The 19,568-nt window shown below is 44.3% G+C and overlaps 1 protein-coding gene across 3 annotated transcripts in view; it reads right to left on the reverse strand.

The window, feature by feature from the left end:
- Window positions 1–19,568, reverse strand: part of invs (inversin) — a 351,132-nt gene that overhangs the window by 116,027 nt on the left and 215,537 nt on the right. For all 3 annotated transcript variants that reach the window (XM_068004896.1, XM_068004906.1, XM_068004888.1), the window contains 2 exons: window positions 18,945–19,100; window positions 4,809–5,038 (listed from right to left, as the gene is read on the reverse strand). In XM_068004896.1, coding sequence (XP_067860997.1) covers window positions 4,809–5,038; window positions 18,945–19,100 — 386 coding nt within the window. The remainder of the gene's footprint in view (window positions 1–4,808; window positions 5,039–18,944; window positions 19,101–19,568) is intronic.

The raw sequence follows: 19,568 nt of genomic DNA on the forward strand, positions 1-19,568 counted from the left end.
CTACCATCAGTAACAGTCTTCAGCCAAACCCTGCACACTGGAATTCTCTTCCTACCACGCTACCTCGCTCTTCTGTAAAAGCCTCATCAAAACCTACCTCTTCATCTCTTCTCCTAACCTTCCTTTCCCACTTCCTGCCTGGTGTCTGTTATCACCACTTTGCAATGTTTCACTGCATTAAACGTGCCAAACAAGTTGTATTTTCTCTTTAGGGGTTTCTTTTTTCATTCGTCTTTCTGCAATTTCTACAGTATTTTCTCTCTCTCCCTCTCTCTGGTCCCTCTTCTGTTCTCTATCTTCTGTTATCCTGTAGCTATTTTTGCCCCATTTTTCTTTTAATTCGGATTCTGGAGTCTGGTGTCCATGATCCAGTTCCTGGAATTCATGCTGTTAAAGTTCCCTCCAATAACCCTGCATCTACCTAGGTCTATGAGTCTGTCGCCAGGGCAGGAAAAGGACTGGCAGCAAGAGGAGAGCACAAGCTAGCCACGGAACTGAGAGCACAGGCAGAAATAATTAAATATTTCTGAAATAGCTGAATCGCAATCCTTTTAAACATATTTTCAGTGTTGTGATTCTTTAATCAAACAAATATCAACAAGTGAGTTCGGAAAGAATTAAATAATTTTAATGAAAGAACATCGGGAAAATTAAACGAACATTCAATGGCTAAGTTTCAACAAAAATTCAATATATTCAATGGAATTCTGATGTATCTGTTGATCCTTTCCCTTTGTAATAAAGGATGACATAAGGACAGTAGCGAAAAAGGATCTTGGCTCGGAAGATCAGGAACTAGAATCAGTATTGGTGGAGATATGAAATAACAAGGGGCAGAAAACACTGGTAGGAGTAATTTATAGGCCCCCTAACAGTTATACTGTTGCACAGAGTCTTAATCAAGAAATGAGGAGTTTTCAACAAAGGTAATGCAATAATCGTGGGGGAATTTAATCTTCATATAGGCTGGGCAAATCAAATTGGCAAAAGTACATTGGAGGACGAGTTCATGGAATGTCATGAGACAGTTTCTTAAAACAATACGTTGTGGAACCAACCAGAGAACAGGCTATTTTAGATCTTGTATTGTGTAATGAGACAGGGTTAATTTGTAATCTCATAGTAAGGGATCCTCTGGGGAAGAGTGATCATAATATGATGGAATTTCACATTGAGTTTGAGAGTGACGTACTTAAGTCCGAAACTAGAGTCTTAAACTTAAACAAAGCCAATTACATAGGTATGAGGGGCAATTTGGCTAAGGTAGATGGGGAAATAAGATTAAAAGATATAATGGTAGATAAGCAATGGCGAATATGTAAAGAAATATTTCATAATTCTCAACGAATATACATTCCATTGAGAAATAAAAAAACCACAGGAAAAGTGATCCATCCATGGCTAACTAGAGAAGTTAAGGAAAGTACTAGATAAAAAGAAGGGGCTTATAATGTTGCCAAGAAAAGCAGTAAGCCCGAGGATTGGGAGTGTTCTAGAAACTGGTAAAGGATGTCCAAAAAATTGAAAAAGAGGGACAAAATAGAATATGAGAGTAAACTAGAATCATAGAAAATTTACGGCACAGGAGGAGGCCATTCGGCCCATCGTGTCCGCGCCAGTTGAGAAACGAGCCACCCAGTCTAATCCCACTTTCCCGCATTTGGTCCATAGCCCTGCAGGTCACGGCTCTTCAGGTGCACATCCAGGTACTTTTTAAATGAGTTGAGGGTTTCTGCCTCTACCACCCTCTCAGGCAGTGAGTTCCAAACCCCCACCACCCTCCGGGTGAAAAAATTTTCCTCATTTCCGCTCCAATCCTTCCACTTTAAATCTAAGCTCCCTGGTTATTGACCTCTCCACAAAGGGAAATAGGTCCTTACTATCCACTCTATCTAGGAGCCTCATAATTTTGTACACTTCAATCAAATCACCCCTCAGCCTCCTCTGTTCCAAGGAAAACAACCCCAGCCTATCCAATCTGTCATCATAGATCAAATTCTCCAGTCCTGGCAACATCCTTGTAAATCTCCTCTGCACCCTCTCTAGTGCAATTACATCCTTCCTGTAATGTGGTGACCAGAACTGTACGCAGTACTCAAGCTGCAGCCTAACTAGTGTTTTATACAGTTCCAGCATAACATCCCTGCTTTTATATTCTATGCCTCAGCTAATAAAGGAAAGCATCCCATATGCCTTCTTAACCACCATATCTACCTGTCCTGCTACCTTCAGGGAACTAGCAAGAAATATAAAAACACTTTGTAAGAGCTTCTACAAATATGTAAAAAGGAAGACAGTAGCAAAAGTAAACGTGGGTCTCTTAGAGGCAGAGACAGGAGAAATTATAAGGGGGAATAAGGAAATGGCGTATTTTGTATCAGTCTTCACAGTAGAAGACACAAAAACATACCAGAAATAGTGGGGAACCAAGGGTTTAATGAGAGTGAGGAACTTAAAGTAATTAATATTAGTAAAGAAAAAGTGCTTGAGAAATTAATGGGACTAAAAGCCGACAAATCCCCTGGACCTGATGGCCTACATCCAAGGGTTCTAAAAGAGGTGGCTGCAGAGATAGTGGATGCATTGGTTGTGATCTTCCAAAATTCCCTAGATTCTAGGACTGTCCTGGTGGATTGGAAGGTAGCAAATGTAACACTGCTATTCAAGAAAGGAGGGAGAGAGAAAACAGGGAACTACAGGTCAGTTAGCCTGACATCAGTCGTCAGGAAAATGCTAGAATCCATTATTAAGGAAGTGATAACAGGGCACTTAGAAAATCATAATATGATCAGGCAGAATCAGCATGATTTTATGAAAAGAGGATGTAACTAGCAGGGTAGATAAAGGGAAACCAGTGGATGTAATATATTTGGATTTTCAAAAGGCATTCGACAAGGTGCCACATGAAAGGTTGTTGCACATGATAAGGGCTCATGGGATTGGGGGTAATATATTAGCATGGATAGAGGATTGGTTAATGGACAGAAAACAGACAGTAGGTTGTTCCCAGGTTGGCAGGCTGTTACCAGTGGAGTGCCGCAAGGATCAGTGCTGGGGCCTCAACTATTTACAATCTACGTTAATGACTTAGATGAAGGGACTGAGTGTAAATGGTGAGGAACTATTAAATGTTAATGTTCAGAGGGATTTAGGTGTCTTTGTACATGAAACACAGGAAGTTAACATGCAGGTACAGCAAGCAATTAGGAAGGCAAATGGTACGTTCACCTTTATTGCAAGAGGGTTGGAGTACAAGAGTAAGGAAGTCTTGCTGCAATTGTACAGGGCTTTGGTGAGACCACACCGGGGGTAGTGTGTACAGTTTTGGTCTCCTTACCTAAGGAAGGATAAGAACCTAAGAGCATTAGAAATAGGAACAGGAGTAGGTGATACGGCCCCCAGAGCCTGCTCTGCCATTCAATCAGATCATGGCTGATCTTCAACCTCAACTCCACCTTCCTGCCCGATCCCCACATCCCTTGATTCCACTAGAGTCCAAAAATCTATCCATCTCAGCCTTCAATATACTCAACAATTCAGCATCCACAGCCCTTGGGTAGAGAATTCCAAAGATTCACAACCCTCTGAATGAAGAAATTCTTCCACATCTCAGTCTTAAATGGCCGATCCCTTATCCTGCGATTATGCACTCTAGTTCGAGACTCTCCAGCCAGGGGAAACAACCTCTCAGCATCTACTCTGTCAAGCCCCCTCAGAATCTTATATGTTTCAATAAGGTCACCTCTCATTCTTCTAAACCCACCTGTTCTTGGAGATTAAAATTTACCCCATGATGTCACCACATCGTTACCATTTCATTTAAATACTCCGGCATGTTTTAGGGTGCTGCTTCCAGTGCTGGCTGGAAATTACAGTGGAAAATTGGGTGAATAAAATAACCAGAGCTCTGACATTGGGGATTGCCTGCCTGCGGGAATACTTCCAAAAATCAAGCTGAAGTGGTAAGAAAATCCAGGCTCATGTGTTTTCTCAGTAAAACAATTTTCTTGTCAGGTTATTCCCATTGCACGCCCAATTTATGTCAGGCCATGTTACAAAAAGACACAGAAAAAATTAGTGTCCATAATGGTGATGGTTACAGGAGAAACACATCTCATTGGTAAGATTTAAATAGGAAAAAATAATACAAATCTGTAAATAATTTGAATAGGTTCTGGAAGTATTTCAATGCTACTTTCAGGATTTGGATGAAATTCATAAAGCATTTTCACTTCACATTCATGATTTATGATGTAATCTGAACCAGAGCCTTCTAACACTCCCAGCCATAGTTTGGTCTCAGTTTTGAAGTGTTGCTCCAAAATTATTAAATTTTCATATTTTAGAACATAATTTTACTATCCCTTCATTTTTTTTAAGGAAAATGATCTCTCTCTGTCTATACTGCTCTGTAATAGGAGGTGAATGAGCAGCCATGATTATGACTTGCCAAATTTTGCTTTCGTAGATAAGTGACGCATTGCCACTTAGTCCCTACATAGATGTTGTAGCCGAGTTCAGACATCCACTGCAGGAAATATCGCACCAGAGAACACAAATCCCACCATGTACCGGGTTTCCATATGCATTAATGTTCAGAGTCAGGTGATTATTCAATGAGTATACATCCTAATAAGATCTTAAAAAAACAACAAATGCAAAAGGTGATCTGTAAATAAATGGCCTTTTTACAGGACTGAAGTGCATTGTACCCCACAAGTCTGAGGATTTAGAAAAGCTTTTTTTAAAATCATTTCAATATCAGGTTGCTCAACAGCATCCTCTTTAGCACTGCATTTGAAAATTACCTCTTTGTCTTGTATATTGGGATCAGCTTTGTTTTCCATTAGCACCGCCATACAGTTGATGTAGCCTCCATACGCAGCACACTGCAAAGGAGTTCTCCCGGCGTAATCCTGCACGTTGGGGTTGATCAGATTCTGAATCAGGATCTGACACACATCGGCATTTCCTCCGAGGGCAGCCCAGTGCAAAGGACTATGGCCATCCTGGTCAATCAAATCTACTCTGGCACCGCCTGAAATATCATAATCAAAGAGTTTAGAAAATGTCATCAATATTTAAAATTATTTATATATTTATAGATTTATCAAACTTCCAACACATAGGGGTAAATTCTAACCCCCAAGAACGGGTGGGTTGGGGCGAGTGGGCAGTGAAAATTGTTGGTTTTGGGAGTGGGATCACATCCCGGCTCCAACCCGCCGACTTCCAGGTTTGACCCAGACGCATCTGGATGTACATGTGCTTCCGAAACCCGGAAGTCCCGCCGGCACTTAAAGTCGGCGGGCTGATATTTAAAGGTCCAATTAATGCCGTTGAAGCAGTTAAGGGGATTAAATTTTTGTGTATTTAGCCAGACAAACGATTTTAATGTTCCCTTAACGTGTCTGCCGTGGCCTCCGAAAGACGCCATGGAAAAGGGGGCGAGTTGCAGCAGGCACCCATTTGGGCCTTTAAACCAGTGATTGATACTTGTGAAGGTGGGTTTTTGCAGCAGGGCAATCAGTTCTCTCAGACAAACCTTTGGCTGGGAGTTCTTTGTGTTTAGACTGAGATTTCTTTGTTCACACTCAGGATTCTTGTGTTCACACATATTTACCTACATTTTGGACCCCCTCAAACAGACACCAACAGGATGTGGGGGGGTGCAATGGATTTATTCAGCAGCACATCTGAGGAGGAGGCACATCACCATCCACGGCAGGCACAGCGTGCAGTTCTGGGAGTTGCAGCTCCACAATACAGAGGTGCGTCACAAGGACCTGCAGAAGAGCAGAGAGAGGGCCAAGGTCGCAGGAGGTATTACCCACGTGAGAGGGTCTACAGGCAGAGGCTAAGCTTCCTGGACCTCTCTGATCAGTTCCTACGAAGGCTCAGATTGAGTTGCCAGGCTCCTTTCATGCAGAGCTGCTCCCGGCTGGGCCCGTTGCGGTTAAAGTCGTCACTGCCCTCAATTTCTTCGCCTCCGGATCCTACCAGGGCGCCACCGGTGACGCCACCAGGATTGCTCAGTCGTCTGCACATAACTGTACATGACAGATATATGGTTATGTTACTGGACTAGTAATCCAGAGGCCTGGACTAATAATCCGGAGTCATAAGTTCAAATCCCGGTACGGCAGCTGGGGAATTTAAATTCAATTAATTAAATAAAATCTGGAATAAAAAAAAAACTAGTATCAGTAATGGTGGCCATGAAACTGTCGTAAGAACCCATCTGGTTCACTAATGTCCTTCAGGGAAGGAAACCTGCCGTCCTTACCCAATCTGGCCTATATGTGACTCCAGACCCACAGGAATGTGGTTGATTCTTAATCACTCTCTGAAATGGCCTAGCAAGCCAGTCAGTTGTACAATCTCGCTACAGAAAATCACAATAAGAATAAAACCGGACGGACCAGCTGGCATCGGACCACGAGGCACCGGACACGACAACGGCAAACCAAGCCCAGTCGACCCTGCAAAGTCCTCCTCACTAACATTTGGGGACTTGTGTCAAAATTGGGACCGCTGTCCCACAGATTAGTCAAGCAACAGCCTGACATAGCCATACTCACAGAATCATACCTTTCAGCCAACATCCAAGACTCTTCCATCACCATTGCCTGGGTATGTCCTATCCCACCAGCAGGACAGACCCACCAGAGGTGGTGGTACAGTAGTATACAGTCAGGAGGGAATGGCCCTGGGAGTACTCAACATTGATTCTGGACCCCATGAAATCACATGGCATCGGGTCAAATATGGGCAAGGAAACCTCCTGCTGATTACCACCGACCGCCCTCCCTCGGCTGATGAATAGGACCATAAGAACAGGAGTAGGCCATTCAGCCCCTCATGCCTGCTCCGCCATTTGATAAGATCATGGCTGATCTGTGATCTAACTCCATATACTTGCCTTTGGCCCATATCCCTTAATACCTTTGGATGCCAAAAAGCTATCTATCTCACATTTAAAATTAGCAATTGAGCTAGTATCAATTGCCGTTTGCGGAAGAGAGTTCCAAACTTCTCCCACTCTTTGTGTGTAGAAATGTTTTCTGATCTCACTCCTGAAAGGTCTGGCTCTAATTTTTAGACTGTGCCCCCTACTCCGAGAATCCCCAACCAGCGGAAATAGTTTCTCTCCATCCACCCTACCTGTTCCCCTTAATATCTTATAAACTTCGATCAGATCACCCCTTAACTTTCGAAACTCGAGAGAATACAACCCCAATTTGTGTAATCGCTTCTCGTAACTTAACCCTTGAAGTCTGGGTATCATTCGAATAAACCTATGCTGCACTCCCTCCAAGGCCAATATGTCCTTCCGAAGGTGCGATGCCCAGAACTGCTCACAGTACTCCAGGTGCGGTCTAACCAGGGTTTTGTATAGCTGCAGCATAACTTATGCCCCCTTGTACTCTGGTCCTCTAGATATAAAGGCCAGCATTCCATTAGCCGTACTGATTATTTTCTGCACCTGTTCATGACACTTCAATGATCTATGTACCTGTACCCCTAAGACCCTTTGGACATACACTGTTTTTAACTTTTTAGCATTTAGAAAGTACCCTGTTCTATCCTTTTTTGATCCAAAGTGGATGAACTCACATTTGTCACAGTTTTGCCCATTCACCTAATCTATCAATATCGCTTTGTAATTTTATGTTTTCATCTACACTGCCACCAATCTTTGTGACATCGGCAAACTTAGATATGAGACTTTCTATGCCTTCATCTAAGTCGTTAATAAATATTGTGAATAATTGAGGCCCCAAGACAGATCCCTGCGGGACTCCACTAGTCACATCCTGCCAATGTGAGTACCTACCCATTATCCCTACTCTCTGTCGCCTTTCGCTCAGCCAACTTCCTAACCAAGTCCATACTTTTCCCTCGATTCCATGGGCTTCTATCTTAGCTAACAGTCTCTTATGTGGGACTTTATCAAATGCCTTCTGGAAATCCATATAAATAACATCCATTACATTCCCCTGTCCACTACTTTAGTCACCTCTTCAAAAAATTCAATCAGGTTTGTCAGGCACGACCTACCTTTCACAAATCCATGCTGGCTCTCTCTGATTAACTGAAAATTCTAGAGGTGTTCAGTCACCCTATCCTTAATTATAGACGCCAGCATTTTCCCCACAACAGATGTTAGGCTAACTGGTCTATAATTCCCTGGTTTCCCTCTCTCTCCTTTCTTAAAAAGCAGAGTGACATGTGAAATTTTCCAATCCAGAGGGACAGTTCCTGAATCTACAGAACTTTGAAAGATTATAGTTAGGGCATCTGCAATGTGCTCACCTACTTCCTTTAAAACCCTGGGATGGAAACCATCTGGTTCTGGGGATTTGTCACTCTTTAGTGCTATTATTTTCTTCATTGCTGTTGCTTTACTTATGTTAATTTTATTGAGTCCCTGTCCCCGATTCAATATTAGTTTTCTTGGGATTTCCGACATGCTATCCTCTTTTTCTACTGTAAATACTGACACAAAGTAATTGTTCAACATGTCCGCCATTTCCCCATTGTCAATGACAATATCCCCACTTTCAGTTTTTAAGGGGCCAACACTGCTCCTGACCACCCTCTTTTTCCGAATGTAACTATAAAAGTTCTTCGTATTGGTTTTGATATCCCTTGCAAGTTTCTTTTCATACTCTCTTTTTGTAGCTCTTACTATCTGTTTTGTGACCCTTTGTTGATCTTTGTATCTTTCCCATTCGCCAGGATCTGTGCCATTTTTTGCCTTTTTGTATGCCCTTTCCTTATGTCTTATACTGTCCCTTACCTCTTTAGTTGTCCATGGCTGTTTTTTTTGGCATGTAGAGTTCTTGCCCCTCAGGGGTATAAACCGATTCTGTATCACGTTAAATGTTTCTTTAAACATTTCCCACTGATCATCAGTTGTTTTACCCATTAACAGATTTGCCCAGTTTACTGAGGACAGTCTCTGTCTCATCCCATTGAAGTCAGCCTTGCCCAAGTCTAGAATCATGGCAGCTGATTCACCTTTTTCCCTTTCAAACACGACATTGAACTCGATCATGTTATGATCGCTATTGGATAGATGTTCACGCACAGTTAAGCTGTTAACTAAATCATTACTAAATCTAGTATGGCTTGTCCCCTTGTTGCCTCTAGGACATACTGCTGTAGAAAACTATCCCGGACACACTCAAGAAATTCACTACCTTTCTGACAGGTGCTAGTCTGCTTTTCCCAATCTATGTGAAGGTTAAAGTCCCCCATTAAGACCACTATGCCTTTGTTTCACGCTTGTCTAATCTCTGCATTTATACAATCTAGCACTTCAGAGCTGCTGCCAGGGGTCCGATACACAACTCCCACTATAGTCTTCGATCCTTTCCTATTTCTCAATTCAACCCATAAGGTCTCTGTTGGCTGCTTACCTCTCGTTATATCCTCCTTTATCATTGAAGTGATTTTATCTCTAAGCATTAAGGTTACTCCTCCCCCTCTTCCATTTTCCCTATCTCTCCTGTAGACCTTATCACCCGGTATATTTAGTTCCCAATCCTGACCATCCTGCAGCCATGTCTCAGTAATAGCTATCATGTCAAACCCTCCAATTTGAATTTGAACCTGTAGTTCATTTAATTTATTCCTCATACTCCGTGCATCTGTATGTAGAACTCTTCGGGGTCACACACCCTAGCTTGACCTTCAGCTTTGATGCTGAGTTAATCACTTTACGCCTTCTAGTTTTCACTTTATCTGTTGTGCCTAAAGTACACTTTCTTTCTGCTGCTCTATGCTTTTCCCTTTCACTTGTTCTTGAACAACTGTTTGTAGTATTTGTATTGTAAATTTCCCCTGGTCTTCCCCTCTCTTGCTGCTCTCAACTTTACTCCCTTCTGTCTCCCCGCTCAGGTTCTCATCCCCCTGCCACTCTAGTTTAAACCTTCCCCAATAGCACTAGCAAACACCCCCGCGAGGACATTGGTCCCGGTCCTGCTCGGGTGTAACCCATCCCGCTTGTACAGGTCCCACCTTTCCCAGAACCGGTCCCAATGTCCCAGGAATCTAAATCCTTCCCTCCTACACCATCCCTGCAGCCACGCATGGTCACGCATGGAATCAGTCCTCCTCCATGTTGAGTACCACTTAGAGGAAGCACTGAGGGTAGCAAGGGCACAGAATGTACTCTGGGTGGGGGACGTCAATGTCCATCACCAAGAGTGGCTTGGTAGCACCACTACTGATCGAGCTGGCCGAGTCCTGAAGGACACAGCTGCCAGACTAGACCTGCGGCAGGTGGTGTTCGAACAAACTCAAGGGAAAAATCTACTTGACCTCGTCCTCACCAATCTACCTGTCGCAGGTGCATCTGTCCATAACGGTATTGGTCGGAGTGACCACCGCACAGTCCTCGTGGAGATGAAGTCCCGTCTTCGCACTGAGGACACCATCCAACGTGTTGTGTGGCACTATCACCGTGCTAAATGGAGAACAACCAGCTTCTCCAGTCTATCCACGTAACCTAAGTCCCTCATGCATCGAATCATTCTAGTAAATCTCTCCTGCACCCTCTCTGAGGCCTTCACATCTTTCCTAAAGTGCAGTGCCCAGAACCGGACACAATACTCCAGCTGTGGCCAAACCAGTGTTTTATAAAGGTTCATCATGACTTTCTTGCTTTTGTACTCCATGGGCTCGATTTTCGGGTGAAGGACCGAAAATCATTGAAACCCCGAGTGGTTTCGGAACCTGGCTCCAACCCACCGACTTCTGGGATCCCCAGTAATGCGTCCGGGTGCACGCGCTCCTCCCGAACACGTAAGTCCCACCGGCAATTAAAGCCGGCAGGATGATACTTTGCATAGTTTGTCAGATCATTGAAGTACTTCAGCCACTTTATTGACTCGACATTTTGGCGGGGTGCTACTTTGAAGTATCCTCAGTGTGTTTCCCGTGCTGTGGGTAACGCTCCCTGTTGCAACAGACGTGTTTCAGCCAGCAGCCAGTGGGAGACTTGACAGGTGATTATTTGACAGGTGGGGAGAAAACCTCATTTATTGCAGCAGGGCACTCTGTCACTTCAGACAAAGTTTTGGCTGCAAGACCTTTGTGATTTCACTCGAAATTCTTACTTTCCACCCAAAACTCTGCTGTTCAAAAATATTTAACTACTTTGCGGACCCCGTCAAACTCACACCGTCAGGATGGGGTGGGGGGGTGGGGGGGCGTGGCTCGGTGGGGGCCGTGGCTCCATTCACCACTACATCCGAGGACGAGCAACATCACCAGCCTTGCCAGGCACAACGTCCACTTCCGCCACTTGGAACTCCACAACACAGTGCTGCGCCACAGGCACCTGCACAAGAGCACGGAGGGCAACAACAGCGGGAGTGATGTCGCAGAGGTCGCGATCCTCACCACAGGGTCTACAGCTTCCTGGAACTCTATGAGGAGCAGTGCATACGGAGGCTCGGAGTCAGTCACCAGGTAGTCGCAGGCATCTGCAACCTCCTTCATGCTGAGCTGCTCCCGGCTGGGCCGAGCAGCATCTCCCTATCTGTTGCTGTCAATGTCACCACTGCCCTCAACTTCTTCACCTCCGGATCATTCTAGGGTGCCACCGGGGACATCGCCGGGGTCTCTCAGTCGTCTGCACACAAATGCATAAGCCAGGTCACCGACGGCTTGTTTCACAGGGCCTCGCAATACGTCGACTTCCCCACGGAGAGGGCAGTGGGATTCCACTCTGTGGCTGGCTTCCCACAGGTGCAGGGTGTAATTGATTGCATCCATATAGCAATACAATCACCTCCACATGAGCCAGGACTGTTCATCAACAGGAAGGGGTATCACACCATCAACACTCAGCTCGTTTGTGACCACCGCAAAAGATTCCTTCACATGTGCATCAGATACCCTGGCAGCTGCCACAATTCCTTCATTCTCCGGGAATCCAACATCTTCCACGCACCGAACACCTGTAAGGACTGGCTCCTTGGGGACAAGGGATATCCCCTGCACATGTGGCTCATGACACCTCTGAGGAACCCCATCACCGAGCAACAGCGTTGATACAATAGCCACATCGCTACAGGTCTATAACTGAGCATGCTATAGGGCTGCTCAAAATGCGCTTCAGGTGCCTTGATCATTCTGGGGAGCGCTTCAATACGCACCAGACAGAGTGGGACACATTATAGTCGTGTGTTGTGCCCTGCACAACACGGCACAACAGAGATGGGTGCCGCTCGAGGAGGCACCATCCACATCTGCCGCCCTCATTGAGGAGGCGGAGGAGGAGGAGGAGGAAGAGCATGAGGCCAGGGAGTCACTGATATGTGAACGGTTCTCCTAACATCAGACAGTGTGAAGAGTCCAGTCCTCACACCACCTGGATAGAGCAACACCCACACCAGCTCCCCCGCCACCGCACAAAACAGTCCTGCAATTACACATACACCCACTATAGAGTGACCCAATAGGTGGCATCAGGTGTGGGCATTCACAGTGAACCTCATGAAAGGGCCTTATTACTGAAGCCAGTCAAGAATAGCCAAGACGTGGCAGTAGTGGTGACAATAATAATATTTAATGTGAGTATAACAAAAAGCTAATATACATAAAAAACATGACCAACCGTCAAACACCCTTGTGCATTCCCTTTGTGCTTACAAATTTTCACCTTACGCTTCTGACTACTTCTACGTGGTGCATCCCCTGTGGCTGCAGCAGAGGTAGTGGCAGGTTGGCCTTGTTCATGCCCTGACCGATGAGATGCTTTGGACCGACGCCCTCTGGGTCGTGGTGCCCGTGAGGGCCCCTCGAAAGACTGATCCACCTGCACCTGTGCAGGGGCAGACTTGGCCACCTGGAGAGGAGGCAGCATTGCGGGTACTGGTTGAGAGGGGGGCAACGGATGAGACGTGGGAGCGCCTTGAGTGGCGTCCCCACTTCCATGTCCCCTTTCGCCATCATCCCTCCCCTGGGCCAGGCCCACACCACTCCTACCACTCTGCTGGACGACAGTTTGGAGGACATGTGTGAAGCCTTGTAAGGCCAATGCTAGTGTATCTGCCTGCCTGTTTAAGGCGGCAGAATGTTGTTCACCCTGAGTCCGAATGGCCGTTGTCAGGGCCTGAAAGGACTCACTTGTGAGCTGTGCTTGAAGCTCCATGGAGGCTAGCCTTCCCTCCATCGCAGACATTCCTGCACTTACCCGCGACAGCATGTCAGGTATGCCCTCACGTCCCTGTGACACTATCTCAGAGATGCCCTCACGACCCTGTTACAGTATCACAGAGAATCCCTTCCATACCTGTGCCACCATTCCACTCATGCAGGAGTTGGACTCCTCCATCCTCTGCGCTTTGTGGAGAGTGTGCGGGGCACCTGTTCCAGCACCTCGCAAATGTGCTGCTGCCCCTCGATCATTCTCCTTTTAAAGGATGGCCCCCAGGGTTCAGCATCTGTGTCCAGCTGAGCACAGCCTGGTGAGGAGCGCTCCCACCGGACTCTCCACAGCTGCCCCTGCCACCAGTGTCTGCTCGTGCTCACATGTGTGTGGTAACTCACCATGTGCGACGCCAACTAACTGCGGACTAGGACCCACCGAGGTGTGAGTATCTGCGCTGATGGATGGCTCGCTCAGATGTGACAGTGCACCCTCAGATACCGGCAGGTCCTCTGAGGAATCGCCCTCTGCTGTCACAGCGGTCGCTGAAGGCCCTATAAGAGAACGGAAGGCAATATTAAGCATGGTCATGTTGCGTTAAGCATACTAATGTGCTGAAGATGGCAGGGCATGTTAACATCAATTCATATTGTGTGTGCTGAATGTTAAAGTTCTGTCACCAGATGCTTGTCAGGTGTCAGTCTCGGCATCCCCGATGGACAGGCACTCGAGGGTGCGGCTCAGCTCCAGCGCCTCCTGCTCCGCGGCTGCGAGGACGACGGTCTGTTGCAGATCCCCTCCGGTCCTCACCCTCTCCCGTGCATTCTGAGCTCTCTTCTCCTATAAGAGGAGAAAGTACAGACGGGTGAGTATGTGATGGTGGCGTGGACAACCGATGAATGCATTGGCTTGGGTGCAGCTGACCGTGAAAGAGATGCATCACAGGGTGAGTATGAGACAGAGCCATGACATTGTATGAGTGATGGGGTGACTAATGGGGAGCTGAAGAAGTGCAGGTAAGTTGAGGATGAGCTTTAAGTGGGTGTGAGGAGTGATGGGATAGAGTAGTGTTGGCAGTGCAGAATGAGTTGGGGGGTGCGGAGGGGGATGATGTGGAAGACGGAATGTAGGAGAATCAATACGTTTACTCACTTTGGCTGACCTAGTTAGGTCAGTGAAGCGCTTCCTGTACTGGATCCAGGTGCGGGAGATGTTGCTGCTGCTGCTGACCTCCTCTGCCACCTCGAGCCAGGCCTTCTTGGTGGCAGAGGCAGGCCACTTCCTCCTGTCCGCCGGGTAGAAGCATTCCTCCTCCTCCTCACCCCATCCAGTAGCACCTGGAGTGAGACATCGCTAAATCTAGGTGCAGCCTTTCCCCTGTGCTGCTCCATTGTGGTGTGTGGGTGTTTGCTCCAGGAACAGCCATTGGAGGACTACCCCTTTACATAGAGCTCCTCCAGCTGACAGCCTGTGATGTGGGTGCGCAGTCTGCCCGCTGCGCAGCTTTTGGACGGCAAACCCAAAAGCCACGTTAAGTGGTTCCAACTGACCAGCGATCGCGTGGGAAATGGACAGATTTTATTGGGCAGGTTACCCACACACCCAATCGCCTCCCTGCTGCCATCCCGCCTCCCTGATAATATCGGGGCCAATGCCTCTATTTATAAAGCCCAGGATCCCATATGCTTTTTTAACCGCTTTCTCAACCTGCCCTGCCACCTTCAACGATTTGTATACATATACCCCCAGATCTCTCTGTTCCTTCACCCCTTTTAGAATTGTACCCTGTAGTTTATATTACCTCTCCTCATTCTTCCTACCAAAATGTATCACTTCGCATTTCTCCCATGTGTCCGCCCATGCCACCAGCCTGTCTATATCCTCTTGAAGTCTATCACTATCCTCCTCACTGTTTACTACACTTCCAAGTTTTGTGTCATCTGCAAATTTTGAAATTGTGCCCTAAACACCCAAGTCCAAGTCATTAATATATATCAAGAAAAACAGTGGTCCTAGTACCGATCCCTGGGGAACACAACTGCACACCTCCCTCCAGTCCGAAAAACAACCATTCACCACTATGCTCTGTTTCCTGTTACTTAGTCAATTCTGTATCCATGCTGCTACTGCCTCTTTTATTCCAAGGGCTTCAATCTTGATGACAAGCCTATTATGCGGCACTTTTGAAAGTCCATGTACACAACATCAACTGCATTGCCCTCATCCACCCTCTCTGTTACCTCATCAAAATACTCTATCAGGTTAGTTAAACACAATTTACCTTTAACAAATCTGTGCTGGCTTTCCCTAATCAATCCACACTTATCCAAGTGACTGCTATTTCTGTCTCGGATTATCATTTTCTAAACGTTTCCCCACCATCGAGGTTAAACTGACTGGCCTATAGTTGCTGGGTTTTTTCTTACACCCTTTTTTGAACAAGTGTGTAACATTTGCAATTCTCCAGTCCTCTGGCACCACCCCCGTATTTAAGGATGTTTGGAAGATTATGGCCAGTACCTCCGCAATTTCCACCCTTACTTCCCTTAGCAACCTAGGATACATCCCATCCGTACCGGGTGACTTATCTACTTTAAGCACAGCTAGCATCTCTAATACCTTCTCTTTATCAATTTTTAGCCCATCCAGTATCTCAACTACATTTTCCTTTATTGAGACTCTGGCAGTATCTTCTTCCTTGGTAAAGGCTGATGCAAAGTGCTCATCTAGTACCTCAGCCATGCCCTCTGCCTCTATGAGTAAATCTCCTTTTTGGTCCTTAATTGACCTCACCCCTCCACTGGTGTCTGCTCTCCACACACAGACAAACCTGCCTGGGCTAAACCCAGAATCAGGTGTGTTATAGCCAGGATGCGGTCCCGCTCTGAAAACGGAATATTTTTACTCCCCACCTGCCCCCAACCCACACATTTTTGGGGATTAAAATTTACTCCAAGATGCTCAAGAAGCTATCTTGCTGCAATATAAGAGCTGGGGGTCGCAAAATTAAGGTACTACAGACGCCACTAGTTGCAGGAGGGTATAATTAATTATATATGAAGAGCAATGGTCCTAACACTCATGCTTGGGGACCACTCTCCAGTCCAAAAAAAATCCATTAAACACTACTCTCTGTTTTCTATCCTTTAGCTAGCTTCTTATCCATGCTGTTATATTGCCTTTAATATTATGCACCTTAATTTTGTCAACAAGCCTCTTACACATCTGTTTTGGCTGTCCTTAATTGACCCATGTTTTTCTAAGTGAGAATTAATTTTACTCTGTATCATAGCATCCAGAATCATATCTAGGCTAATTGATCCACAGTTCTCTTTCTCCCAATTTGAACAGAGACTGCCCTCCAGTCCTCTGGCATAGCCTCCATATCCAAGGATGTTCGAAAGATTGTGGTCAGAGGCTCTGCGATTTCCTATTTGATTCCCATAGCATTCTAGGATGCATACTGAGATCCTCAGTAAATGACCACAACACTCTTCAGAAATGAATTTGAGTATTTGAATTACCATAATAAACATCTCATCATCCACGAAACCGTGTAATGATTATGTCATTTCCAGCCCATTAGCTCAGCAACTTCACAAATAAACTATCATTATTTAGTTATCAGCACAGGGGAAAACCAGTTAGCACCAGTCAATTCCGTATTACTTTGCTTGTACACACAATCCAAAATGCATATTAAGTTCACCCGTAACTGAAAAACATCAGTCCTGTTTTTTTTAAAAGTGGAGAGTGAAATCAATATGTTATTATGGATAACACTAGGTTATTCATGTCAGCTTATCTCATTAAATCGTATTCTTGTCTCTGGATCAGAGACTTGAGTCCCATACTAGAAGCTTGAACATATAATCTAGGCTGACATTCCAGGGCAATAATGAGGTAGTGCTGCATTCTCGGAGCTGTCATCAGTCGAATGAGATGTTAAACTGAGGACCTATTTGCCGTAGGCTCAGACAAATATTAAAGATCCCATGATAGGAAGGAGTGGGCATCATTGGCTAAATGAACTTTTCTTAATAGGTGTTTTCTAATGTTATTATGACCTAAGTGTAAATCATAGAATTCAGTCCTATTTTCCCCTATCGCTGCTTTCTGTAGGTTTCCATGATTGGCTTTTGATTGATATAATAGTTACATATTTTCTGTTTACATTACATGTACTGAAACACTTGAGAAATTCACCCCCAGCTGCTGAAACCATTGTTCATGTGTTTGTCACCTGCAAATTTAATTTTTCAACGTCCTCTTCACTGGCCTTCCAAGCTCCAGCCTCGACAAACTCCAACTCAAATCAGATCTTCGTTGCCTGCTCTGGAACTTTCTTCCTAAATTCCTCCCACCTTGTTACATCTCTTCTCACCTTGAAAGCCTCATTAAAACATATTGCTTCAACACATCCTCACCAACTTACCCCAATTTACATTCTATTCCTGCTTGATATGACCTCCAACTATGAAGTGTCTTGGAACTTTAAAGTTGTTATCTAAATGTAAGCTACTGTTGTTGAACGTCTTGTATTGTTCCTTAAAACATTGCCAAACAGACCATGGATTCTATTCAACAAACCACTTAAGAGCCTGGAGTCCCATCAGTGTCCTGGCCAACAGGCTTCCCATTACCGTTAATGCGGAGTGTTGTGAGCTACTTTTATCATAATTCTCTTGATGTAAATTAAATACAGTTCAGAATCCTCAAACAAATATAAATGCAGGATCAGAAGTCTAGAGGACTGTTACAAGTTCATCAGTAAAGGGATTGAAACCATTGATAATTAGTACAGTAGAGAAATAAGCATGAGTAGTACAAATGAGGTGCAAAATGTTCTGTTTAGTATTACAGTCTACTCCTCTTCAAATTATCTGATAATTCAATTTGTCTAGCGTTAAATTCCCACTTTCCTGTATTATTTACATTACTTAATTCAAACTATTGGACAACTGACATTTTTCAGCACAAAAAAATGACTTTGAATTATCAGAGTAGACTATTCAACTTTGAAACAACATGAAAACAATAAACGACTCAACCCTCATTTGAGAGGAAAAGAAAAACATTTATTTCTTGAGTACCAGTACAATTCAAAATGTGATTCCCAAAACCCTGGCAGCAATCCCAGAAAACCATGTAAAAATGTATGTAGGCTTTTTGAATCACCATAAACCAGTGGCCCTGATTATAATTTTAAAAGACTTGCTCAGTCTGCAAAAATGTATTTTATTAAATTAAATACATCTTTACACAATACTCTAAAGAATTCTGTGTAAATGCCTGTTACACAGATAAAGTAGCAGGGTGTATAGCTGTTCACATTCAAGATATTTAGATTTTCCTTTGCTACATGTCTTCCACTTACTCCTCACATTAAATGCCTATGTTATTTGGTTAGGTTACTCTCTTCCTTGTATTAACCTAAATCTAAGCAATGCATCAACCAAGTGACCATTTAGATTTAAATGGCAATTTTATTTTATATTAACAGGACAACTAGCACAAAATATTAAAAATATAATTTACACAGATAAAGTAGCAGGTCAGGATGTGTTTAGGTTATTGTTCATGGACTAAGTAGGAAAAATTTGAGACTTTAAAAGTGCTCTTAATGGATATTTTCTTAACAGGCATACTACACTCAAGTGAGGTCAAGTGGATCTGCTACAATTTATCTGCAGAGAGATGGGGAAAATATTCATAAATATTCTGCGGTCACAGGCACTATTCTGTTGCAACAGTTACAGTAATTATAAATAAATCTAACCTTTAATGAGCGTCTGGATCACTTTTTTATGGCCCATCTCACAAGCCCGGAAAAGTGGCGTGTGTTTCATCACATCCATGGCATCTACCTGCGCCCCAAATTCCAATAATAGCTTCACTGTGCTGACATGACCAGAGAGGACTGCAGCATGTAGAGCTAGATGCGGAGAAAAAAAAATTACTGAATCAAAAATTTGCAAATGGACATTTTGACACTTCATCAAGTCAATGAACACAAGCACACACATAGGGACTGACTTTTCCAGTTTCATTTCTTACCTTTGCAACATAGAAAATTTGAATTCATAGCAATAAGCATTATCAAGTACCTCAAATGTGCATGCAGAAAAGAAAGGTCACGTACAAAATTAAGTTACATGTAAACTCATTAATGTTCTTTATGCGTATGGTAATGTAGTGGTTATGTTATTGGACTAATAATTGAGACGCCTGGACATAATCCAGAGAACGTGAGTTCAAATCCCATCATGGCAGTTAGAGAATTTGAATTCAGTTTTTAAAATCTGGAAATAAAAAGCTGGTATCAGTAAAGGTAATTTACAATAAAGCTGTCGATTGTCGTAAAAAACCCAACTGGTTTATTAATGTCCATTAGGGATGGAAA

Source organism: Heptranchias perlo, chromosome 2 (genome assembly GCF_035084215.1).
Source record: "Heptranchias perlo isolate sHepPer1 chromosome 2, sHepPer1.hap1, whole genome shotgun sequence".
In the NCBI taxonomy this organism is placed as follows: domain Eukaryota; kingdom Metazoa; phylum Chordata; class Chondrichthyes; order Hexanchiformes; family Hexanchidae; genus Heptranchias; species Heptranchias perlo.